The sequence below is a fragment of the Amblyomma maculatum genome, chromosome 6 (genome assembly GCF_055883805.1).
Source record: "Amblyomma maculatum isolate TAMU_Amacu chromosome 6, ASM5588380v1, whole genome shotgun sequence".
NCBI lineage: Eukaryota > Metazoa > Arthropoda > Arachnida > Ixodida > Ixodidae > Amblyomma > Amblyomma maculatum.
The window spans coordinates 141469554-141495823 of record NC_139349.1 but is presented as its reverse complement, the minus strand read 5'-3'; the positions used below and the strand labels follow the sequence as shown (position 1 = coordinate 141495823).

Below are 26270 nucleotides of genomic sequence, written 5' to 3'. Positions count from 1 at the left end.
GCTTCAAAGAAGCACAGCGCCTAAATAATGAAACACTAACTTGAACATTGGTGGCGTGGTGCTTCCTTGCGGACATTTTGCCTCGTCGCACATCAAGTAACCCCTTGAGTGTCTGCAGCTATGCGAACAATCTTCTTTTTTTATTATTTTGTTTTATTTTTTGCTTGGCCCTTCGGTTTATGACTCGGTCTTCCCATTGAAGAGGGTACAGCCAGTGTATATCTTTTATAACGAAGTCCTTCATATTTCCGGCATTTATTTGTTAATTGCCTTTGAGATTCATTGATTCATTTATTTTTGGTTTTATTTATAACGTACTACGGAGCAGCCATGGTGCAAGCAGGAGAGGCACATTACAAAACAATTTACAAAAACTGTGGCCTCAAAGAGAATTGCCACCGACAAACATACACCACAAGAACGAGCAGTGCATACTTCCACAAGACTAAATGGTATACGTATAACCACGCATCAACGCGCATCAGCAGGAAATAAACAGTACAAAAGTGAGCGTCATATTATTTTAGAACGAGCTTTGGCCAATTATTTAGTCGCTGATATGGAAAAAAAAACATCGCATGCGGGAGCAATTCGGCAGTGCATTCCAGTTTGAGGTCGTGTTGCTAAAAAAAAAAACTTTATAGACAACTGCTCACAAATGCACACCTCTTCGCTGGCCACGAAAGAACGCATGACAAATTCTTATTCTATATCGCAAAAAAAAAAAAGACTAGTAGGCTTCACTAGTCTGCGTATTGGAGTGTGCGGTATCGGTAATGATTGATTATGAATTCTTAAGCTTTAGCAAGTGCAAATTGCACTGCGAGTAGTTTGCATATGTGTGAACCAAAATCGCATGTTGCTTACAATGTAGGACACGCGTACAATGTACGGAAAGTGCCGATGTAACCAGACTACCGATCAGTATACATTACGCGGCTATAAACTGTCTGCATCGCACGAGAATAAAAAATAGCACGCAATTTCAGTTACTGCAGCCAGTTAGCGAATGTTTTTCTTCGTAAGATGATATATTAAAGAGTGAGCTTCACATCATAGAAAGCAAGGACAATGATTCAGAAACATTGGTCTTAAAAGGTGCAAGTTTGCTAACGTTTGTTGCGAAGTGTGTTGCGCAGATTATGACTAGTAGCTTACCGGTATCGCTCAAGAGGAAAGTATACAACAGTTGCATCTTACCTGTACTCACCTATGGGGATGAAACGTGGAGGCTAACCAAGAGGGGTCTACTTAAGTTGAGGACAACTCAGAGGGTTATGGAACGTAAAAAGGTAGGGGTAACATTAAGAGATAGAAAGCGTGAAAAGTGGATCAGAGAAATAACTCAAGTTACTGACAATGGGCATGGGCGGGACATGTAGTGCGAAGAGAGGATAACCGATGGTCGCTGAGGGTGACAAACTGGATTCCAAGGGAAGGAAAGCGTAGCAGGGGGCGGCAGAAAGTTAGGTGGGCGGATGAGGTAAAGAAGTTCGCAGGGGTCAAAAGGTATGCAGCTAGCACAGAACCGGGTTATTTGGAGAAATATGGGAAAGGCCTTCGCCCTGCAGTGAGTATAGTCAGGCTGATGATGACGATGATGACGACGATTACATTGCTTTTTATCAAAGAGTTTCCGTGCTGGGTAGATGAGTAAAGGCCCAACTCCAACGACATATCCTGGGCGTCGGCGCTGTCAGCGCCGTGCCACAGTGGGCGTCACACGCGGTGCGCATCACCATGGGACTCGGCGCTGGAGTCGTTGGCGCTCACTGCTGACGCTTGTACTCGCGCTGGTGCGTGGTTGCAGTTTTAATATTCACTCTCTGAATTCTGCTTTTTAAAGTGTTAAGAGACGTAATTTAGACATGGAACTTAGTTACAGTTTACACTTTCTACTTCTGCACAAATAAACGTACATCTTCCACATTTTTCTCGCCTTTTCAATACAGTGTGACACGCCATCGACGCAACATCAATTTGTCCCGTTTTCCACGACCGTAGCTGAGACGAGTCTTTTGCGTTTTGTTCCTCCACGGCTGAAACCAACCGATGGGCGGCGAAGGGTTTTGCCATCACAGCCACGTGCGACGATGCAAAGCGATGACAAAAAAAAGTAAAAAAAAAATTACCGACGATTACGTTACTTCCTAATGCGAAATTTGAGCGCAGCAAATAAGCTGTTTCACCTTTTCGATAGATTGAGGCAAAGAAATCGAGCAACACATGTATGCGCTATCACAGAATTTTTTTTTATTTTTCACACGTATTCCTTTAACAAAGACACCACTAACAGTTCTTGACAGTCATGAAGGAAGCTTTGTGGTCGGAGAAATAGACTGATATATGTTCGACTTGGTCCCTCTGCTCTGGCAGCTAGTTCAGCAGCAGCAGCAGCAGCAGCAGCAGCAGCAGCAGCAGCAGCAGCAGCAGCAGCAGCAGCAGCAGCAGCAGCAGCAGCAGCAGCAGCAGCAGCAGCAGCAGCAGCAGCAGCAGCAGCAGCAGCAGCAGCAGCAGCAGCAGCAGCAGCAGCAGCAGCAGCAGCAGCAGCAGCAGCAGCAGCAGCAGCAGCAGCAGCAGCAGCAGCAGCAGCAGCAGCAGCAGCAGCAGCAGCAGCAGCAGCAGCAGCAGCAGCAGCAGCAGCAGCAGCAGCAGCAGCAGCAGCAGCAGCAGCAGCAGCAGCAGCAGCAGCAGCAGCAGCAGCAGCAGCAGCAGCAGCAGCAGCAGCAGCAGCAGCAGCAGCAGCAGCAGCAGCAGCAGCAGCAGCAGCAGCAGCAGCAGCAGCAGCAGCAGCAGCAGCAGCAGCAGCAGCAGCAGCAGCAGCAGCAGCAGCAGCAGCAGCAGCAGCAGCAGCAGCAGCAGCAGCAGCAGCAGCAGCAGCAGCAGCAGCAGCAGCAGCAGCAGCAGCAGCAGCAGCAGCAGCAGCAGCAGCAGCAGCAGCAGCAGCAGCAGCAGCAGCAGCAGCAGCAGCAGCAGCAGCAGCAGCAGCAGCAGCAGCAGCAGCAGCAGCAGCAGCAGCAGCAGCAGCAGCAGCAGCAGCAGCAGCAGCAGCAGCAGCAGCAGCAGCAGCAGCAGCAGCAGCAGCAGCAGCAGCAGCAGCAGCAGCAGCAGCAGCAGCAGCAGCAGCAGCAGCAGCAGCAGCAGCAGCAGCAGCAGCAGCAGCAGCAGCAGCAGCAGCAGCAGCAGCAGCAGCAGCAGCAGCAGCAGCAGCAGCAGCAGCAGCAGCAGCAGCAGCAGCAGCAGCAGCAGCAGCAGCAGCAGCAGCAGCAGCAGCAGCAGCAGCAGCAGCAGCAGCAGCAGCAGCAGCAGCAGCAGCAGCAGCAGCAGCAGCAGCAGCAGCAGCAGCAGCAGCAGCAGCAGCAGCAGCAGCAGCAGCAGCAGCAGCAGCAGCAGCAGCAGCAGCAGCAGCAGCAGCAGCAGCAGCAGCAGCAGCAGCAGCAGCAGCAGCAGCAGCAGCAGCAGCAGCAGCAGCAGCAGCAGCAGCAGCAGCAGCAGCAGCAGCAGCAGCAGCAGCAGCAGCAGCAGCAGCAGCAGCAGCAGCAGCAGCAGCAGCAGCAGCAGCAGCAGCAGCAGCAGCAGCAGCAGCAGCAGCAGCAGCAGCAGCAGCAGCAGCAGCAGCAGCAGCAGCAGCAGCAGCAGCAGCAGCAGCAGCAGCAGCAGCAGCAGCAGCAGCAGCAGCAGCAGCAGCAGCAGCAGCAGCAGCAGCAGCAGCAGCAGCAGCAGCAGCAGCAGCAGCAGCAGCAGCAGCAGCAGCAGCAGCAGCAGCAGCAGCAGCAGCAGCAGCAGCAGCAGCAGCAGCAGCAGCAGCAGCAGCAGCAGCAGCAGCAGCAGCAGCAGCAGCAGCAGCAGCAGCAGCAGCAGCAGCAGCAGCAGCAGCCGGAGGACTTCCACCGGTCGTCTCGCTCATGGCTCAGAAAGAACTGGCAAATAATTTCGCAGTGGCGAACGGCAGAGGCAATTTCGGCTCGGGCGGTGCACATATACAGATCCGCCACCGATCTGGCTCTCCGACTGCCACCGCACAGGGGTTGCATTGGAGGAGGAGCGAAGAAAGGAATTAAGTTCGAGCCGGCGCTTTGACAACCGGAGGCTCGCAGGAAGAGGGGGGAGGGGGGGGCGTGTACACCCAGCGGCAAACGATGGGGGCAGAAGCGCGCGCAGCAAACGGACAACGCGATAAAGGGAGGAGGGAAGAGATAGCAGCGACTGACTGATGCTGCTGACGCCGATAGTGAGTCAACCCCAGCTGCGGAGTTGGTTTCAGGGACAACGCCGCCGATGCCGACGCAAACAATATGATACCCTCGCTTCCGCTGCGCCAAGAACCAGGTCTAGCCGTGGGAAGGTGGTCACGTATTCGTCGACGTGCCGGGGCCTACGTGAAATAACCGGCGCGTCGGCAACTGAAGAGCACCCTATCCGCCACACAGGAACAGGGGGGGGGGGGGGGGGGGACCCTCTCCTCTTCTTTCTGCATGGCGGCGACGGTGTTCTATGCAGTCACGTTATCTTGACTCTCTAGCGGCCTCAGCGGCATCCAGCGGTATCAGTCGGTCGCTGCTAGCGCTGGGGGGATGAAAGGGGGGTGGAGCTGGTTACGAGGCCGACGACGACGCCGACGCCGACGCGAAACCCAGGAACGGACGCCAAATAGCTGCGCTCTTAAAAAGAAAGCACGCGAAGACTCAGCGCCAGCGAAAACTCGCAATCCGGAGGATGCGGCCACCTTGTCCTCTCATTGGTGTACGGCGCCTAGACGTGCGCCAATGAGAGGCCTACGCGGGTTAGCAGCTCGGCGCCGGCGTGAACGCTGACGCCGAAATCTAGCACGGACAGATCTCGGCGCTCCGCTCAAGTTTGCTGGCGTCTCGTACCGTGCGCATGATCAAACCGGTTTCTGGATACGCCAACAGCGCCGACGCTTAGCGCCGACGCCCATGATATGTCGTTGGAGTTGGGCCTTAAGAGTATAGACGGCATTTATTTAGCAAGTACTGCATGATCTATTTTGCAGACAAGTAAGAGAAAAATGTGAGCAGCAGATATAAAGATCAACCACTACAAAGCCAAACAAGTTACTCAGCGCGGCTGCACACGAGGCGAACAATGGCAACCTTCAATTGTTCGACGGAAACTATGTTCGCACTTCGAACGAAATCGAAAATATGGAATTTCTGCGCAGTGGTCATTCAGTTTGAATGTAATTTTGAATCGCATGCTGTCGAAAAACTTTGTGTAGCAGCGCAACTTTGTGTATTGAACTCGAGTGACATTCAGTCGGGGTCGAAACGTCCATCAGCAGATGAAATTTGGCAAGGCCAGTGAACTCGAGCAGCGCTTGTCACCGCTTGGAAAAGAGCCCTCAAATCTCAGCGAATAAAGCCGCGCGAACCGGTATCCGAGTAGCGAGGGGCAACTTGGTCTACAATTGCGCTTCCACCGTCTAACGCGCTATTGCTACCGCTGTAACATCGAAAATCACAATATCATGAATTATCCATTATCTGTCTCCATACTCGCTAGAAGACGCTTGCAACGCCTGTTGCAGGCGGGTCGAGGGCGAGTCACCTATTTCGGTTACGATCTGTCCATCCGCACCCGAAGGCAAACAGAGCCCATGGACAGCATTCTCACGCCAATTCTTCCCCTCCTTTGAAAAACGTTAAAGGACGACGTATAATATTGCGAACATTTTATTTAGGCAAATAAGTATTTCAAAGTTCCAGTACATGCAAGCTTCGATCGAAAGCGAAGCGTGAAGCAAATGAAAAAGTGTTATTTAGTACGACGGGAGGTGCCAATTAGCCCCGAATGGCAGGCGGACAAGTCGAATTCGTTTCAAACATACGATAAATCTTCTACAATGGAGTACCGCCGGAGGCTCTGCTGTGCCACTACTGTTGGCTAGCCTTCGCTAGTGAAAATATAGGACTTGATTTATTTCTTTTATTTTTAACCAACATTGGGTATCGCAGTCTCTTTCGCTTGACAAATATACTGCGTAACTAGCAATAGAGATCAACAGATGAATTTTTACGCTAAGCACACTCGATCAAACAACCCTAAATACACCATGCGCTCGCTTTAAAGTTGCGTGAAGGGAAGGAGCACAGGCACCATAATCATTCCTGAAGGCCTACGCTGCATATTTGTCAAATGTTTTCAGATAACAGCTCAGGTTCCGCTTCCCGTAACAAGCTTGCGTGAAATCTCGAGATTCGAGTTTAAAACGATCCCTAGAGATCTCGGCGCGCTTTGCATAGGGCCTCTGTTTCTCCATTTCAAGGAGACTTTTACTGTTGTTTTGGTGCCCGTAATATCCTCTTAAGTGAAACACAGAGGGTGGTAATATTTTACGAGGTGTTTAATATGTTTCCCCCAACCGTGGAACTTCCTCTTTTTATATTGTGAGTGAAAAATGCTGCTTGGCTGTGCACACATTTTTGCATGTTACATTATGTAATATATAACCACCGAGCAGTGATTATGTGGGAACCATAGATAGCTCGTATCACATTTGTATTCGGATATGGAACATATCCTCGCTTAAAATTGCCGCGGTTCCAAACTGTGATATTCATACAGGTTTACTGCTTGGTGCTGTATTAAACTAGTTAAACTGAGTGTGAATATTCTTTACGTGCTATAAGTATGATTGTGCCTGTCAAATGCGATGCCTCTTCGATAGTATTTATGGAAACTCTGGCGACGTTTCTTCTGTGAGGCAGGATGTGAAATCATACGAATTAGATTAGCTTAATTACTGCATGAGGATATCACTGTTCTTTTTAAAGCTCATTTGGAAAAAAAAACCGAACCTAAGTTGCGTGTTTCGGATAACATGGCTGAGTTTACCTTAATAACAACAAAAAAATTCGCACTGTGTTTGAACATGTGCATTTTTAGATGGCCACACTACCGAGGATCTAGTTTTCCTGTGGAAAGAAGGCGATCCTGTTCAAGTGAAGAAAAATCTCCATTTGTCCCAATTCACTCTATCCAAGTTTGCAACTGACTACTGCACATCGAGAACAAACACCGGTCTGTATATTTTTATTCCATGATTCACTCCACCTGGTACAGGCGATTTTCTGAATTCGACCCACGTTTGCAATATTACTGTGCATTTTTTTTTTTTACAATCTGCTCGCAGTCCCAGCAAACTGCTGAGGTTTCTGCCGCTAATCATCTGCCATTGGGACTGGAATGTCATTGTCACTTGACATGTTTTCAGAGATGCTAATGCTTCATTATCATCAAGTCATTTTTGCAGCTAGCTAAGAGTTGTGACCGAAGCTTTTGTAAACTTCGTTTTTAATTTTGCAACAAGTGTGGGATATTCTGAGATTCTATTATCACAACGTTCATTTTGTAACTGGACTAACCTTCCGATTGCTAGCAATAGCATGCTTTTAGATTTGGTCCTAGGCAGTTAACTAAGGCTGTATTAAAAATTCATCAAGTTGACTCGGTATAATTGTGAGGCAGATGTTAATTATTATATGGCATTGGTATGCGCATGTTGACAGCCGTAATTAGTACACGCGATGTGTAGCAAAATCTTTCTTGAGGTTTGTACTGCGCACCCTCAGAGTAGTTGCCCTAAGCAACCAATAAGATGCGTTCTCAAGAATCGGTAACAGATGACGGCAAACTTAAGAGGAACAGCAAATATATTCAATATTACGGTGCAATCATAAGATATTTATTTCATTTGGCTGATAGGGCACCATGTCCCAAAACGATTGTTGTAAAAAGTACAGTATCTGCAGTCGCGCATAACTGCAGCCTTTCTGAAATAGTGTGGTACAAGGGTTTTAAAAGATTTTCGTTTATTACACAAAAATGAATATACAAAAGTAAAACTTCAGGGACCTAACAAAATTTGTATAAGGGTGCCATCAAACAAACTAATCATTTCTTTTTGATAGCCTAATATACGTATTTAACAAAAAACATGAAAGCAGTTAGAATTAACGACAATGGTGACATCAAATAAAGATAACTGTTCATACACTACGAACAACATTCACGAACACAATAAAATACAAACTGGCGCGAGTTAAGTAGATAACGTTTGTTTCTTTTTTCTGAAAATCACAAAGTGTAAGTAAACATTGAAAATTATAAACAAGACTATTCCATAGATTAGTTCCATAAGTTAGAGTGGGAGTATTGTGCATTTAGTAGGTGCTGTGCACACGTCGCCTTCTAAATCTCATTAATTTTTGGATAAGTTGCTTTTGTTCCTTGCTTCTCATGTAAGTGAGCACACAAGACTATTAATGGCTGGCGACTTCAATTTGTCACATATTAGTCGGCAAACATTGTCAACAGGTAACGTAGAAACAAGCAGTGCGAATAAAATGATGAAAATTATGTTTACGCATAACCTTAAGCAAATGGTAAAGGGTTTTACATGGGTTATATCAAGGTACCACTCATTGCCGACTTGGCTTTTTTATCTAGTAAAGTCGGAGATAACGTTGTATATGTCAGGCCGGGTTTATCTGACTCAAGATGATCTTTTTGAATGTGACGTTGTTGAATACACAAGTCCGCAAAAAAAATCGAATGTTTTAATACGTGCCAAATATTAGAGCCGGGCAAGCGACACGTCCATCTTAGACATCTTATTAGAAGCAAAGTTCAATTAGTTCACAATTGCATCAGACCGTGAAAGAGACGAGGAATTGTGGCACCGTTTTAAGGGCCCACTAAGATATTGCATTGATAAATTTCTTCCTACTCACTCAAAAAAAATCGAAGCAGCCCAATCCTTTGATCCTTAGAGAGATCATTTAGTTAAAGATTAAGCTAAAAAGGCTACGAAAGAATACAATAGGGCAGCGGAAATATCAAACAGCAAAAACAAGCTCAAAACAGCGGCATTTGATGCGAAAAAAAAACGTTCTTCATTACAACACTGGCTAACTTCCTCAAAAGCTAACCGCGAAAGTTCTGCAGAGATTTTTCAGCCAGGAAGAGCGCAATCAAACACGTATGGATGGAGACGATGAGGTGAATGATATAAATTATTTTCGAAATCTGTTTAAGGATTTAAGGAGGGATAAGAATAACATTGAGAGTAATAATACTACAATTTACACGTTGCCATACTCGATGCACGACATTCGCATCAATAGGCAGGACATTTGTCAGGAGCTGCTGTCCCTGGACCCGAAGAAATAATGCAACCCCGATGAAATACCGACGGAATTCCTTAAACGGTATGCTGAGTGGTTGTCCTATTACTTGCAAATTTTATTCGAAAAGCCATTGCGGGATGGTTCTTTACCCAATGACTGGCGTATAGCAATAGTAGTTCCGGTTTTTATTGGCGGTAATCGACTTCTCGTAAAGAACTATAGACCGGTTTCACTCACTTCCGTACGTTGCAAGGTGTTTGAGTGCACATAATAGCTAAACACATCATTCATTTTTTGGAACTAAACCACCTGTTGTGCCCATTACAGCATGGTTTTCGGACCGGCCTTTCGACAGTGACGCAGTTGATTGAAACAGTCAACAATTTGTGCAAGGTTATAGACGAACGTCACCAGCTGCGCAGATTAGGAATCGGTGAAAATATAGTACCATGGACTGAGGCTTATCTAGGTAACCGCTGTGAAGTTGTAAAAATAGAAAGCACAGTATCAGATAAGCGTAAGTTCTGTCGGGGGTGCCACAGGGATCCATTTTAGGTATACGCTTTGTTTTTGTAATATATAAATGATATTTCTGTTATTATTGAATCGCTTGTCAAAATGAAAATTTTTACAGATGGCTGTTTAATTTACTCTCATGTGGCTTGCCCAGCAGATCAGATGTATATAAATAGGTGTCTTCAGTCGTTAAACTCGTGGTGCCTGAACAGGGGCATAGACATCAATGACCAAATATCTACTGACATGCTTGTAACAAGGAAGTAGAATATTATGCATTTTCAATATAATATCAGTTAAAACTCTTAGGCGAATTAAAGTGTTTCAGATAATTCGGAGTGACACTAACACATACTCGTAATCTTGTTTGGGGCACACATATTGAAAATATCTAGTCAGAAGCCTACCAGTAGCTTTCTTTCCTGATGAGGAAGCTGCCGAATGCGACTAGATAAATTGAATCTGTTGCGTACGAGACGTTCGTGCGGCCAATCACAGAGTACGCAAGTGCAGTGTGGAGTAAACATCAAAAGTGTTTGAAACTAAAACTGGAAAGATTTCAAAGGATTTCGACGCGTTTTATATGCTCTAAATACCGCCGCACTCATTCAGTGACAGAAATGCAAAAACAGCGTCCGTTAGAATGACTAGCAAAGAGAACAAAGTAGAAATTTAAACTTTTTTTCTTACAATGAATGATAAAGTAAAACATGAAAAATGGCTTAACTCTGCTGTGGCTGGATATATGTAGCGAAAAGCAGTGACTACCTCGGGATCAGAAGTGGTTAATTTCTCCAGTCTTCTGCGCCATTCGCCAGCAGCTAAATTCTCCTTGGTTTCCATGTCGAGCGCGTCTAAGTTCACCGGCCTTCTATAATTCGTTTATAGGAAAGGAAAGGTGCCACATCTGTCACTCGCAGAAGGCAAGAAGCGCCGCCCGGCGGCTTCGGAGCACCCTCGTTCCCGCTTGGTCCTAATAGCACACAGCAGATGGGTGACGTCACATCCTTGACGTCACCCTAATTGAGTGGCTTTGGTACTTTCACATTGCGCGCCAATCACAGTATCTGTCACTCGCGGAATCCCGCTATCATCCTCGCGGTAGACAAGCGCATTTATGAAGAGCGTTTCACGAAATAGTCTGTGTACATAACCCTTTTTGCATAATAAATACCATGTCAGAAAAAAAAAAAAAAAAGAAACCCGTGGCGTGCACAGCGGTAAAGCGCTCGGCAGGGAATCGAAGGAATGGAGCTTCGGTTCCCGGCTAGACTATTTTTTTTAATGAGGAGGAATTGCACACCTCTTATGCGTTGCTAGGCAACGCAGGTAGAGCTTGGCGACGTGGCCGCACAGCTGCCCTTGGCTTTGACGTCACTCGGTGGCGGCATAAATCATACACGAAGCTCAGCTCCGACCCTTGTAGTCAACCGTTTCACTTCAAAATTAAGCAACACTATGTTGCAAGTCCTCTGAAGCATTGCCCACGAAAATATCGTAGTAAGGTATTGCAACCTGTTATTACACGCACTGGTGTGTATCGCTACTCCTTTTTCCACGACGAAGCAGAAATCTTGAACCAACTGCTACGTGAAGTTCTGGACCAAACAGAAGTAGCAAAATTGGAGATGGGGTCAACGCATTCCTGGGGAATTGCTGTGCAAATCTGTAATTCAGTCTTATAGAGTGTATTTTAGAGAAGAAAATTGAACTTGGTTTGCAAACGTTTCCCTTCCTGTAATGACCCTGATATAAAGTGTTAATTGTATGAATAAAACTAAACAAATAAAAACTCAGGGTATGATATACGCCGTGCGTTTCTCTCAACTACATTAAGTGCCAGTTCATGAAAAGCAGCAGGCTGCCACTACGGACTAGCTATAGCCGACTGAAGGTAACCGTACACGTCGCGGAATTTCTTAGCCATGAATCTTTCTGAATTTTTAGCTGAAGTTTTATCCCATGCGATCCAAAAGAGCGTGAAGATATCCAGAAAAGTGCAAAGTATTGTAGAGCCGCAAATGGGATGTTATATATGGAAGCGCCCCTTGTCGACACTTCCTTCTTGCCCCTTGCAAGATGGCGGACGCCGGCTTCAGTTTTCACGCACCGCCTCCACTCCAGAAGTTCGATATAACCTCCTTGCAAATATTACCTCCTTGCAAATTAGAGACGAAAGAAAAAGATGGTTGGTTAGTTGGTTTGTGAGGTTTAACGTCCCAAAGCGACTCAGGCTATAGAATAGGGAGAGAAAGACGCGCGCGGCAACGGCCGTTGTCCACCACCTAAGCGGTGGCGGGTGCAATGACAGCCTACAACAGATAAAATATTCGGTGGCAGGCTAGTCCCCGCCGCAAGCGGCGTTGACCTACCAGTCCCAGCCCCCTAGGGCAAGGAACAGCCACCCTTCAACACCTCCACTGCGGAATATACCAGTAGCACACCTAGTTCGCTTTCATAGAGCGGCCGTGCCAGTAGCGCCGCTACGGTGGTGCAGTGGTTAAGCTGCCCGACTACTGTGTCGGAGTACCCGGGTTCGTTCCCGACCACCGGCGGCTGCGTTTCGATTTGTGCGAAACGAAAAAGCGTTCATGTTCTGTGTGCTGTCAGAGCCCGGTAAAGGTTCCCAAGTGGTCGAAATTACTCCGCAGCCCTCCACTATGGCTCACCTTTCTCTATTTCTACTTTTACTCCCACCTTCCTCCCATCCCTTACGGCGCGGTTCAGTGTCCAACAGAACGTGTGTGACAGATACTGCGCCTTTCCCTTCCTGTGAACCAATATTTATTAAAGCGAAAGCCTTTACTGCATCAAACTAGCAGCGTCCGGCGTCCTGTCTTACTATTGCTATAAATCATTTTGACAGCCGTGCCTGGCACGTGAGAAACGTATCTTAGCTGTTGTCTCGGCGCTCCGCGGTGGTGCAGTGGTAAGACGCCCCACTACTGTGCCGGAGTACTTGAGGTCGATCCCGAATGAATGAATGAATGAATGAAAAACTTTATTTCACCACCATCATCATCATCATCATCATCATCATCATCATCAGCCTGACTATACCCACTGCAGGGCGAAGGCCTCTCCCATATTTCTCCACTTAACCCGGTTCTGTGCTAGCTGCATCCACTTGACCCCTGCAAACTTATCCTCATCCGCCCACCTAACTTTCTGCCGCCCCCTGTGTCACCCGTTAATAATTATGGGGGTATTATTAACGATGCGCCCTTAACGGTGCGCACACTCCCAGACACCCTTAGAGTGAGTGGGGGTAGCTGTTCCGGTCGCGAAGGAGATGCCCTCGACCTGCGTGGCAAGCTCAGCCGGAATTCAACTACCTTGTAGTGACAGAAGGGGGTGGTCGTTTGGTGGCCAGCGGTCGCCGGTTCAAACCAGAGTAAGGATCGGAGTCAGAAGTAACAAACAAAACACAATTTATGCACAGCAAGAGACGATACAAAGGAATACACAAGATCACTTGAAATATAACAGGCGAGAGGTTCACAGAATACAAACGCTAAGCATGCAACTACAGAATGATTGAATAACACTGGCTTTACAACAGATGAAACACGAGAGAGTACATAAACAAACACCAAATTGTTCACCGGGCACTGTTGCAGTCCGACGCCTCAAGAGTCACGATGTGGCCGCCATACGAGACGAGCGCCGCTCCCTTGAAAGTAGTGGGCTTGCCAGCAGCGGGTGATCCCCGGGAGTCCAGTCGAAACACAGGCGAGCACGTCGCAAACCACTTGACGAAATGACTGACTGACTGACTCAACAAGCGGCGCGGTCGCTTTAAATAGGGCGCGCCGCGTCTGTTTGTTAACACGCGCCAAAGCTAGCGCGCACACACACATAGCTTCGCTGGTTATAGCTCCCTCTTCTCCTCCCGTCGAGCCGCGCGTCGTCATTGGCCAGGTCCCATAGAACCTTCTCGAAAGGCCTGGTACATTCCAGGCCGATGAACCACCGTCCTCCCCGGGCAATGGGGAAGAGGGTCACGGCAACGCGTACAAAGCTACGCGCTCTCCCGCGCGGGGAAGGGGGCTTTTCTCTCCATGCCTTCCACGCGACGCCGTGCGGGCCTCGCGCCGTACCGGCTTGATGAAAATGGGCGCCGATTTCGTGACACCCTGCTATGCTTTCCTTACCTTAGAATCAAGTTTGTTACCCTAAGCGACCATCGGTTATCCTCTCTTCGCACTACATATCCTGCCCACGCCCATTTCTTCTTCTTAATTTCTACTAGAATGTCGGTAACCTGAGTTATTTCTCTGACCCACTCTGCACGCTTTCTATCTCTTAATGTTACCCCTACCATTTTTCGTTCCATAGCCCTATGGGTTGTCCTCAACTGGGTTGTCCTTAACGAGCGCTAACATCACATAGCACACGGACGCTCCAGGTGGTCGAAATTACTCCATAGCCCTATACTACGGTTCCTCTTTCTTTCCACTTTCACTCCCATCTTCCTCCCTTCCCTTACGGCGCGGTTGAGGTGTCCACAGAAAACGAGTGAGACAGTTAGCGCGCCTTTTTCTTCCTACAAATCAATCAATCAATCTTCGTTTCGCCTCCATCACAATGCAGTCGCCGAGGTCGGGTTGAAACCAGGGTATTTCGGGACAGTAGTCGGGCGTCTTATTACTGCCCCACTCGGGCGGGGCGCACCACTGGAGAAAATAGACAAGGAAGAAAAAAGAGAAAGACTCGCACCGCATCAACAACCGTCGTCCACTACCGAAGCGGTGGTGGGTGCAAAGCGGCATTGAGCCCTCCACTGCGGCTCCTCTTTCTCTCTTTCCACTTTCACTCCCATCTTCCTCCCTTCCCTTATGGCGCGGTTGAGGTGTCCACAGAAAACGAGTGAGACAGTTACCGCGCCTTTTCTTCCTATAAATCAATCAATCAATCTTCGTTTCGCCTCCATCACAATGCAGTCGCCGAGGTCGGATTGAAACCAGGGTATTTCGGGACAGTAGTCGGGCGTCTTATTACTGCCCCACTCGGGCGGGGCGCACCACTGGAGAAAATAGACAAGGAAAAAAAAAGAGAAAGAAAGACTCGCACCGCATCAACAACCGTCGTCCACCACCGAAGCGGTGGTGGGTGCAAAGCGGCATTGAGCCCTCCACTACGGCTCCTCTTTCTCTCTTTCCACTTTCACTCCCATCTTCCTCCCTTCCCTTACGGCGCGGTTGAGGTGTCCACAGAAAACGAGTGAGACAGTTACCGCGCCTTTTTCTTCCTATAAATCAATCAATCAATCAATCTTCGTTTCGCCTCCATCACAATGCAGTCGCCGAGGTCGGGTTGAAACCAGGGTATTTCGGCACAGTAGTCGGGCGTCTTATTACTGCCACACTCGCGCGGGGCGCACCACTGGAGAAAATAGACAAGGAAGGGGTGGTGCAGTGGTAAGACGCCCGACTACTGTGCCGGAGTTCCCGGGTTCGAACCCGACCGCGGCGGCTGCGTTTCGATGGAGGCGAAACGAAGAGGCGTCGTGTGCTGTGCGATGTCAGCGCACGTTAAAGATCCCCAGGTGGTCGAAATTACTCCGTAGCCCTCCACTACGGCTCCTCTTTCTCTCTTTCCACTTTCATTCCCACCTTCCTCCCTTCCCTTACGGCGCGGTTCGGGTGTCCACAGAGCAAGTGCGACAGTTACTGCGCCTTTCTCTTCCTGTGAACCAATTAAATTAAAAGAAAAAAGAGAGAGAAAGAAAAACTCGCGCCGCAACAACAGCCGTCGTCCACCACCGAAGCGGTGGTGGGTGCAAAAAGGGCATTGAGCCCTCCACTACGACTCCTCTTTCTCTCTTTCCACTTTCACTCCCATCTTCCTCCCTTCCCTTATGGCGCGGTTGCGGTGTCCACAGAAAAACAAGTTACCGCGCCTTTCCCTTCCTACAAATGAATCAGTTTTTAAATCAGTTGTTGTGGCTGTAGGAAGAAGGAAAAGAAAATGCACGCGCCTGCTACTGGCTCTGTAGCTGAGTCACTTCTGCTGCCTGATTTTGTTCACATTTGATTTTGTTCACAGGAAGGGAAAGGCGCAGTATCTGTCACACTTACTTCTGTGGACACCTGAACCGCGCCGTAAGGGAAGGGATGAAGGTGGGAGTGAAAGTGGAAAGAGAGAAAGAGGAGCCGTAGTGGAGGGCTACGGAGTAATTTCGACCACCTGGGGATCTCTAACGTGCGCTGACATCGCACAGCACACGGACGCCACTTCGTTTCGCCTCCACCTCCACCTCCGCTGCCTCGTGCGGACAGAAGAGAAAATAGAGAAGAAAGAAAAAGAAGAGGGAGGAAAGACGCGCGCCGCAACAGCCGTCGTCCACCACTGAAGCGGTGGCGGGTACAATGACGGCCTACAACAGCTAAAAAAATCGGTGGCTGGCTAGCCCCTGTCGCGGTGTTGCGCCGACCCACCGTCCCAGCCCCGTAGGGCCAGAAACGGGGGACTTCTGTCCGCACGAGGCAGCGGAGGTAGCTCAGCTACAGAGCCAGTAGCAGGCCCGTGCATTTTCTTTTCCTTCTTCCTACAGCTACAACAACCAGGTGGTGAAAATTACTCAGTATCCCTCCAACCGGCTCCCTTTTTTCTCTTTCACTTTCACTCCCACCTTCCTCTCTTTCCTTAAGCGCGGTCCAGATTTCCATAGAACAAGCGACAGATAGTGCACATTTCCTTTCCTGTCAACCAATAATTATTAAAGCGAAAACCATTAATGCCTCATCGTTCTCAGCAGGAGCTGTTGGTAGATGCTGTCTGCAGAGGGTGTCACACTTTCAAGAGCGCACCATTGAAATAAATAAACCAATAAATAAACCTTGACTCTACCGGGAATAAAACTTCCATCCCTTGTATCCCCAGCGAAGTGCTTTAACCAACTGCGCCACGCCATGGTTTTTTTTGCTTATTGCCTAGCTTTGGCATACAACATAACGTGAAACTCCGATCAAAACATAAAAATACATACAAGGCAGTATATTATACATAAATGAATGTCATGATCAGCCAGCATTAGACTGGCCTCGTCACATTAAAACACCCGCCACAAACCACGGAACGTGAAATGCTCATCATTTCAACCCGAAAGCGTTACTTCGCTATATTCACAGATTTCTGACCGAATACCGCGTCCGCAAAATCGTGTCCGCAGCAGGTGCGAGTAACTGAGAAGTGGTAGAGGTTAATGGGAGGCGTCAATTCATAGAGGATGACGTAATGTTGTGTCCGAAATAATAATTACGCCAATAAGATAATTAAGAGGCAAAACACGCAAAATCGTGTACGCAGCAGTTGCAAGTCACTGAGAAGTCGTAGAGGTTAATGAGGAGTGTCAATCAATAGAGGATGACGTATTGTGTGCGAAAAAATAGTTAGGCCAAATAGTTGAATGGTTAATTAATTAGAGGCAGAAAATTAAACAGTAAAGGCGAAAATGTTCTTATTAGCAAATGGCTCGGCGCCACATTTGAATGTGTCAATTACTAAAATAGTTAATTAAATCAGTCAATAAAGCAACCTGAAGTAGAGCCAAAAAAGGGCAATATTTGTGCAATTTTTGGTGCACAATCTGGTGCAATATTTGAAAGTACCAAAGACTAAATTGAATAAACAAGTAGTGAATTAATGTGACGTAGATGATGTGGCGTTCCACACCCGGAAGTAGAGACGGAAAAGGAAACAGGAAGGGATTGGAGCGCATTTTGCAAAATCGTGTCTGCAGCAGTTGTGAGTAATTGAGAAGTTGTAGAGGTTAATTATAGCTGTTAATTTATATAGTGTGATCTAATGTTGTGTGCGGAAAAATAATTGGGCTAATGGGTTAATTAGGTCATTATTAAAAGGCAGAGAAGGACAACGTATAGGCAAGAATGGTCTCATTAGCGAATGGCTTGGCGCCACATTTGAATGTATCAAATACTAAAATAATTAGGGCTGTCAATTAGGGTGCGAAACCGGAAGTAGAGCCGAAAAAGGACATAGGAAAGGACTGGCGCGCAATTTAAACGTACCAAAGACTAAAATGGGTAAACAATAAATGAATTAATAAGACATCACGGATGTTGCATCACGCAACAGGAAGCAAAGCTGAAAAAGGGCATAGGGAAGGATTAGCGCGCACCTTGAAAGTACCAAAGACTAAAATGAATAAACACGAAGTGAAATATTGTGACGTAGAGGATGGGACGTCACGCAACCGGAAGTAGAGCCGTAAAAGGGCATAAGAAGAGATTGGCGCGCAATTTGAAAGTTCCCAAGACTAAAATGGGTGAACAAGAAGTGAATTACGCAACAAGAAGCAACCAGAAGCAAACGACAGCAGCATCCGTGCTTTCGTATTACTCCAATGCAGATTCTGCAGGGCTCTTTATTTCTCAGCCCCGCCGGGGTGGCGCAGTGGTTACGGCGCTCGACTACTGTTCCCAAGGACGCGAGATCGAATTCCGGCCTCGGCGGCCGCTTTTCGATCGAGGTGAAAAGCAAGGTTCCCGTGTGCTGTGCGATGTGAGTGCACGTTAAAGAACCCCAGGTGGTTGAAATTTCCGGAGTCCTCTACTACGGCGTCTCTCATAGCCTGAGTCGCTTTGGGACGTTAAACCCCACAAACCAAACCAACCGTCTTTATTTTTCCACTTGTCTATCGTGAGTAAGAAGTGGGATTCAGCGAGGAGCCTTACCTTTTCTGTAAACGAATTACAGAATGCCGGCGAAATTTGATGCGTTCAATAGAATTCAAGTTGTGTTCGACAAGGGATGTGCGATGTACCTTTCACGACTGGTCGTGACGTCACCAGGCAATAATGCATATACAAAGCTGGCCCCGCCAGGCGTCCAATCCAGGCGTCCGTGCGGCGCCTTTCATTTCGCGCTTCCTCGAGCGCCGCACCAAAAGCAAACAGAACCAGGCCCAGTTGTGTTGGTGGCGTTACTACAGCAGGCATCAGGGGAGCTTCAAACTGATTTGCAGATGGTGCAGTGGTACGACAGCCGACTACTGTGCCGGAGTACCCGTGTTCGATCCCGACCTCGGCGGCGGCTTTTCGATGGTAGCGAAACGAAGAGGCGTCCGTGTGCTGTGCGACGTCAGCGCACGTTAAATATCCCCAGGTGGTCGAAATTATCCATAGCCCTCCACTACAGCTCCATTTTTCTCTTACAGCGCAGCTCGGGTGTCCACAGAAGCAAGTATGATAGATACTGCGCCTTTCCTTTCCTGTGAACCAATTGGAAAGAGAATGCACAATCTGTCACAATTTTGCGCGGATACATGTACCGCGCCGTAAAGGAGGGGAGGAAGATGGGAGTGAAAGAAGAGCGGCAGATAGAGGTGCTGCAAAGGAGGGCAACGATGGTTGGTTGGTTTGTTGGGTTTAACGTCCCAAAGCAACTCAGGCTATGAGAGACGCCGTAGTGGAGGGCTCCGGAAATTTCGACCACCTGGGGTTCTTTAACGTGCACTGACATCGCACAGCACGCGGGCGCCTTGTTTTTCGCCTCCATCGAAAAGCTGCCGCCGAGGCAGGGATTCGATTCCACCGATATATATAGTGGCTTTCCCTTATAGCACTCTAGTGGCCCAAAGCACTCTCTAGAATATTAATTCTTGTCTAGCGTTATGCCAGCGCAGTTGCCGCGGAGACCGCCACTGCTAGTTAGTGGCAGATAGTGACCGATGTTGATAGTTAGTGGTAGTTCGTGATTGTGACAGCAATGATACTGACATCATCAAAACGTTGTAATTCCACCGAAATGAGACTCCTTTTGGACCCCCCGGCACGCAGGCCTAGAGATGACTGACTATGACGTCACCGCCTAGTGACGTCACATTCGTCATAACGTCACCAGGAGATTCACGCACATACGAAACTGACTCTGCCGGGCGTTCGATCCAGGCGTCCGTGCTGCGCCTTTCATTAAGCGCTTCCTCTAATGCGGCACCACAGAGCATACAGAAGTCCACATAGTAAAGCAAACTGCAGCGGCGTTCCAAATTGGTTTGCAGGAAACAAAATGGTGCAGTATCTTTCACAATTCTCCGCGGACTGATTTAAAAACTGATTTATTAATAGGAAGGGAAAGGCGCGGTAACTGTCCAGCCGTAAGCAAAAGGAGAAAGATGGGAGTGAAAACCAACCTATCCCTATCAGACCTATCTAATCAATCAGCTCGAGGCCATCCAAAATCGCGCGGCCCGTTTTATCACATCGCAGTATGACAGACGACATAGCGTAACTGTTATCAAATCATCCCTCTATCTTCAACCCATGGCACTTCGGCGTAAAACTTCACAGCTTTGTTTATTCCACAAATTATATTACAACTTTCCACAGCTAAGATCCTCTGTCCTCCACACGCCGCTTCGCACTCCACGCCGACTCTTTAACTCTTTAAGTTTACAACGCATACACGGCTCCACTAACTCTTTCAATAAATCTTTTCTACCCAGCGCTATTTCATTATGGAATGAACTCCCTGATGCCATTGTCACTGAAACAGAACCAAATAAATTCAGGCAATTATTAACAGTACATTTCAAGTACTGAATGATTCTTCCGCGCTTCTTAGTGCGTGTTGTTTTTTCAGGTTGTTCTTGAGCAGCAGTGTCTTTTATGTTGATGTTTAACGTTGATGTTTTGTTTTTAGAATAGTTACAAGATGAACCCTGTACCATGTATTTCTGTTTTATATTATTGTATTATCGACCAATGTATTATGTCACTGTTGTTCCCCCCCTTATGTAATGCCCTAACAAAAGGGCCCTTAAGGGTAAATAAATGATGATGATGATGATGATAAAGATGATTGATGATGATGATGATGATGATGATGATGATGATGATGATGATGATGAACGAGGTGCAATAGTCGGCTGGGACCACCGCGGAATAGAGGCGTTCGCCTCATGGCGCTTTAAGGGTTCAATGTGCACCCCCAAAATTTCATTTTTATTATTACTCGTCGCGGAACTGCCGGCACCAACGGTGGCCGAGAGCCATCCCTTCCTTCAAATAAAGGCTTCGTTCGTTCATTGATTCAGTATTACTATTATCGTTATTATTAATTATACCAAGTGTTTTATGAAAAATTAAGACAAGCACAGCAGTACATGTGATATTTGTTCTTGGTATTTTTTGTAGCCACGCGGCAGCCTAAAGAGTACTCTGCGCCGCGCTCTTGTGCTGTTTGCGAGTAATAATAATATTTGGTTCACGGGCAAGGAAAGGCGAAGCATCTGTCACACGTGCTGTGGACACCTGACCCGCGCCGTAAGCAGACGGAGGAAGGTGGGGCTGAAAGTGGAAAGAGAAGAGCCGTATTGGAGGGCTAAGGAGTAATTTAGACCACCCGGAGAACTTTTTAATTTGCGCTGACATCTCACAGCCTCCATCGAAACGCAGCCGCCGGCGGTCTGTTTGCGAACGCTAACTATAAAAATAGAAACAAATATTCAGATTTACATACAGTTCCTACCACAGAGACAGTTCTAAGGAGCAACCAATAACGCCGATACGGAGCTGAGATATTTCTTCTTTAGGCTAGGGGGAAATTGTTGCTCCAAAATAAAAATACAGCTTTTCAGTCTGTGATAGTGGCGAATGTGCCTAGGGCAACAAGCCTCTCCTCCTTTGCCGCTGATAATTTTCTGCATACCGACCTTCCAATCTTCACTATCACCTTACACTTCCGTGAATAAAAAATGAAACGTATTTTTTTTCTTCCCGTTCGGTCAATTAAATCTCGAAGTTGAATGAAATTCTTACCGACTACAGGATTATCCTGGCCTCAGTGGCCACTTTTTGATGGAGGCGAAAAGCAAGACGCTCGTGTGCTTTGCAATATCGTGCACATTAAAGCACCCCAGGTGGTCGAAATTTCCGGAGCCTTCCATTAAGGCATCTCTCGTAGCCTGAGTCGCTTTGGAACGTTAAACTCCTAAACCACAAGATTATTATGCGGCTACTTTTTAACATTCTTTTTGTTCAGGGGAATACTCCTGCCTGCGGTTGAGCTTGATTTTCGACCGTGAGAGGGGCGGCTACATGGTGGGCGTGTACATCCCGTGCATCATGCTGGTCCTGCTCTCCTGGGTCACCCTTTGGATAAGCAACAAGAACACGGTTGTGCGCATCCTTATGCCCCTCATCGTTCTTCTGGTGGCGGCTACCCACGTCAGCAAGCTGAACCAGGATATGCTCCCACATACATCTTACACCAAGGCGGTGGACATGTGGACCGGTGTGTGCCTCACTTTTCTCTTCATCTTGGTCCTCTACGTGGCCACGGTTGATTACACCGCCCGGGCGTTGAAGAGCAGCGGCCAGCAGGTATCCTCTTATTCAGCAAAGGGCGAAACAAAGGCAAGTTGTTCTATGTGTTCTTCTGAAATGTCGTGTCCAGCGTTTAGAAGACTGTTCTGAGGGAGTCGGCGGTGAACGCGCTAATTGAACATTGCGTATTTACGCGCTGAACAAAGGCAAGCGCAGGTCTAAGTAAACCCTGAAAACCACCAGATCAAGCTGTAGGTAGAAGTGGTGTGATAAAATTATTTGTAATTATCGTATTTTTATATTCATTTCTCTGTTCGCACTGGCATTTGGAGTACAAGTTTGAGACAATGTACTATTTGTCTGCGCTTACAATCCTTTTGTTTTGAACGTGCTCCAATTTTCTCGAGATTCGCATTCCCCGTTAAGAACCAATAAGCCCCAATGAGGACGGAGTTTATCTCTGGCGAATGCTCCCTGCTGGGCCATTTTTGAGTACGCCTGTTGTGGCTGTAGGAAAAAGGAAAAGAAAATGCATGGGCCTGCAACTGTAGCTATACAATAGCCCGTTATACTAAGTGGCACGGGCAGAGGCTCTTTATTTTTCGTTCCTTTTCATGCCTCAACATAATATATATGTAGCTATACATTAGTGGTGCGGGCGGAGTCTGACTTTGGACTCCATCTTACCTTGTTGGCTCTGTAGCTGAGCCACCTCCGCTGCCTCGTGCAGACAGAAGAGAAAGTAGAGAAGAAAGAAAAGGAAGAGGGAGACGAAGACGCGCGCCGCAACAACAGTCGTCATCCACCACCGAAGCGCTGGCGGGTGCAATGACGGCCTATAACAGATAAAAATTCGGACAGGCTAGCCCCCACCGCAAGCGGGGTGTCTACACACAGCGCATCTGAACCCCTTTATGCTCAGTTGCTCAGCATATATAGATATATGTGGTAGTTTAAGCACGGCTCAATTAGTGCAGCCATCTAAACAGCTGCAGCATCACTAACTGCGAGTTCTCTATTCCTTTAAAACTGCCAAGTAGTGGCGTGTGGTGCTGCAAATTGTTTTTTCTAGGTTGGAATTGAATTGTATGCATAACAATAACGATAAATGTGGACTCATTGGCAACGTCTAGTACATTTCAGGAAAGCGTATTAAATCGGCATAAATGGTCCTATTCCACACGAATGGCACAACGAGAAACATTGCGCAAAGTACTTAAATTTCCCGTGAGAATTCTGAATGCGTGACAGACCGCATTGTTTTCCTGTGGTAATTGGAACCAGTTATTTAGAGCACAAGGAATATTTATAGTTCAGGCTTTGGAGCCAGGAAGAATCGACCCCTGTGATAATGACTATGCTTGTGCAAAATAAGTCCGGCATTCCTCTGAAACTGCAAATTTAAACTATATCTCGAGTTTCCTTAGTGACGCTGTACTCGCGGCGAAACACGATGCTAGTAGCTGAATGCCCAGAATAGTCGGACACGACTGTTGGTTTCGTTCCCGGGATAATACCTCTCAGATGGATTGAGACTTCGAGGTATGGCACAGTGGAAGACACTTTCATAAATTCGGCTACTGCAGCTTCGTTAACGTGCACTGCGGCCATACAGTACAAGGGCGCCTGGCGTTTCATCTCCAACTAAACGCGGTCGCCGTGGTAAGGATAGAACCCGCGTCCCTCGGGGTCCGTGGTCGATCCCCTAACAAGTGAGCAACCACGGCGGGGCCAACGGTGAGCGTGATTGCTGCACAGACAGATGGGAATAAATTTCGAATAAACAAGCTGCTCTTAAACCTGTCCTTTCTTATTTTCTTTTCTTCAGCTGGAAGAAGAAACTGGCAAAGCCGCTGCGGGATCAAAGGAGCCGTTCACGTTCAGAAAAGTCTTGAGGGCGTGGCTTCAGCGTCCGAAATCTTTGCAAGACAAGATGGATGTCGTGGCACGCATCGCGTTTCCCCTCTGCTTCTGTCTTTTTCTCATTATTTACTTCAGCGTGCACTCCGGCTCGAACGCATATGATTAGCCCCTGCCTGTTCGGACTCACCTCATGTCCATTTATATATGGCTATCGAGAATTATTTCTTGTGCCTGCCATCATTTTTATTTCCTCTTTCCCTGTCTACTATCTCAAAACCACGAGGCCGCAGAGGATACAAAAGAAAGAGTTCACAACTGGCCCTTTGTAAGCTCTAGACCGCAAGCAGAAATGCTTATCAAATTCTAGAAATATATATCATTGGTCAATCAGATTTCGTTTTTCTCCATGACTGATAAGCCGAAAATATTCATTGGATGGACACGACAGCTCAGGCGATTTCGCTTGCTGTCCGCTATAATAATGAGTGGCTTGCCACCGCTCCAAAGTATTTGAAAGGAGGACTTCCTCATCAGGTTGAAACAATAGTTCAGCAGACTAGAAATATTTTAAGATTTATGCTATATACAACAAAGGTACCAGCGGTGTAGGCAGTAAGCCAAATCTGTAGTAAGATCGACCTTTCATGTGTTACCTTGGGGAAAAAAAAGTTATCACGTGTCGTTCTGCGAGTCTATAGATGCTACAGTTGTGCACAGGAATATAATATCCTTGGGGTTCTAATATGTGTGACGTCTTAACGCTTAAACCGGAAAACGATTTTTCGGTTTTGTTTCTCGAGTGGGTGTTGTTTGCAATATTTGCTGCCTCTTTTAAGGAAACATTCTTGATTTTGACAGCTATTTCACCTTCAGTTCCTCCTTTATCTTTTGCTGTAATGCTTCCATGTCGCTTGTGCCTCACGATCCCCGAATTACTAGAAATATATAGATCTGTATGTTGTCTAAGTGATGCACATTGTTGAGAACGTGTAGTCTGCTCAGATTACGATTATTTTGTGCTCTGTATTATTTGTCCACGCTCTGTCGGCCTTCTTGAAGGGCTGCGTGAAGTTTGCTGGAGTTTGGCCCAAGAAAATATTTTTCTCTCCATTTTGTATACTAGTGAAAGCAGCAAGCCTCATGTAACAAAATGGCCACAGCCACATTTTTATATTGTACCGGCTGAACAATTACTAACCAATAGGAAAACGCCTGGCACTTAGGGCTAATTCTGTTAGCCCTAAGTGTCAGGCCAAGAAGATATCTCGCCATCTGTTCGATACAACATACATTATGTGATGTCACTGGCTGCGAGCTTTAGGCAAGCATTTACTGGAAGATCACCTATACTACAGGTTGCTTCAGAAGGCCAGCGGTGAAGGACTGGTCACCAGTGGCTTGAGAAGAAATCCAAGAGCTCATGTTATTAACTCTCTTTTTGTACTGATGTTATGGTTGTCCGGTTGTTGTTGTGGTTGACATAAAGTTTTAAAATCCAATGAAACATAACATTTTGTTGTTGTTCTTGCTTTTTGGCACCATTTACTGACACAGGGCCACGCATGTACGGCGCCTCCAGTGCTGCTCGATGAAATTGCTTCGGAAGAATAGAAAGATAGGCGTTATTTCGATGCATCCTTATCCTGAGAAACGTCCATATGCCAATACATAGGAGCAGCGCTAAATTTCTACACTGACTACACTTAAAGGGGTGCGCATACAAAGCGAGTACCAAGAAGTCCTTAAAAGTTCGATATATATATCAAAAAGCAGTAGAGCGGGGAGCTGTACCCCGCACGAGAATAGAATGTAAGTTGAACGGGAGGTGGATATATTTGCCCGAACCCGGCACGCAAAAGGGGTATGACCCCACAATACGCAGAGTGGTGCTTTGTGTGTCAGTTTAAGTTTTCGTAGGCCTTGAACTCGTAAGAGAGCACAGGTTGCCTTGGCTTTCGTTTAAGCCATTTCGTCGAGCTTTCGCGAGCTCACAACTCACCCCCAGGAAACGTCTCTCTTGTCACGCGGCTTAAAATTTAGCTCAAATAAGGACAAGTACAATTAATACCGATTACTCAAGGATCTGGACAACTTTTTACGACTTCATGGGCTATGGGAATATTTCTTCAACAAACAAAACCCAACTAATTCTAGGTACCTCCCACCCTGGGAACAGTGGACACCCTAAACTGGTAGCGATAAATATTTAGACAAATACATAAAGGCAGTACTGAAAGATATCCTCCAAGGCTTCCGGACATGAAAATCTGGCCCCCCTAACTTCAAGAAAAAAGAGCGTAAGGCCTTACACTCGCTGGGCAGATGAACTGACATTATCATTAAACCCGCGGAAAAAGGTGGTGGTATCGTTATTTTAGACAAACATGGTTACATTCGGGAGAGCAACCGCCAAATCAACAACCCAACATTCTATAAGAAGTTCTCATCATAC

General features: G+C 47.1%; 1 protein-coding gene across 2 annotated transcripts in view; it reads left to right on the top strand.

Moving 5' to 3' along the window:
- Positions 1–25321, top strand: part of LOC146186908 (glutamate-gated chloride channel-like) — a 49035-nt gene extending 23714 nt beyond the window's left edge. For both annotated transcript variants that reach the window (XM_084607494.1, XM_084607495.1), the window contains exons 7-9: positions 6907–7041; positions 21672–22045; positions 23784–25321. In XM_084607494.1, the coding sequence (XP_084463620.1) occupies positions 6907–7041; positions 21672–22045; positions 23784–23984 (710 nt within the window). In that variant the 3' untranslated portion in view covers positions 23985–25321. The remainder of the gene's footprint in view (positions 1–6906; positions 7042–21671; positions 22046–23783) is intronic.
- Positions 25322–26270: the final 949 nt, after the last annotated feature.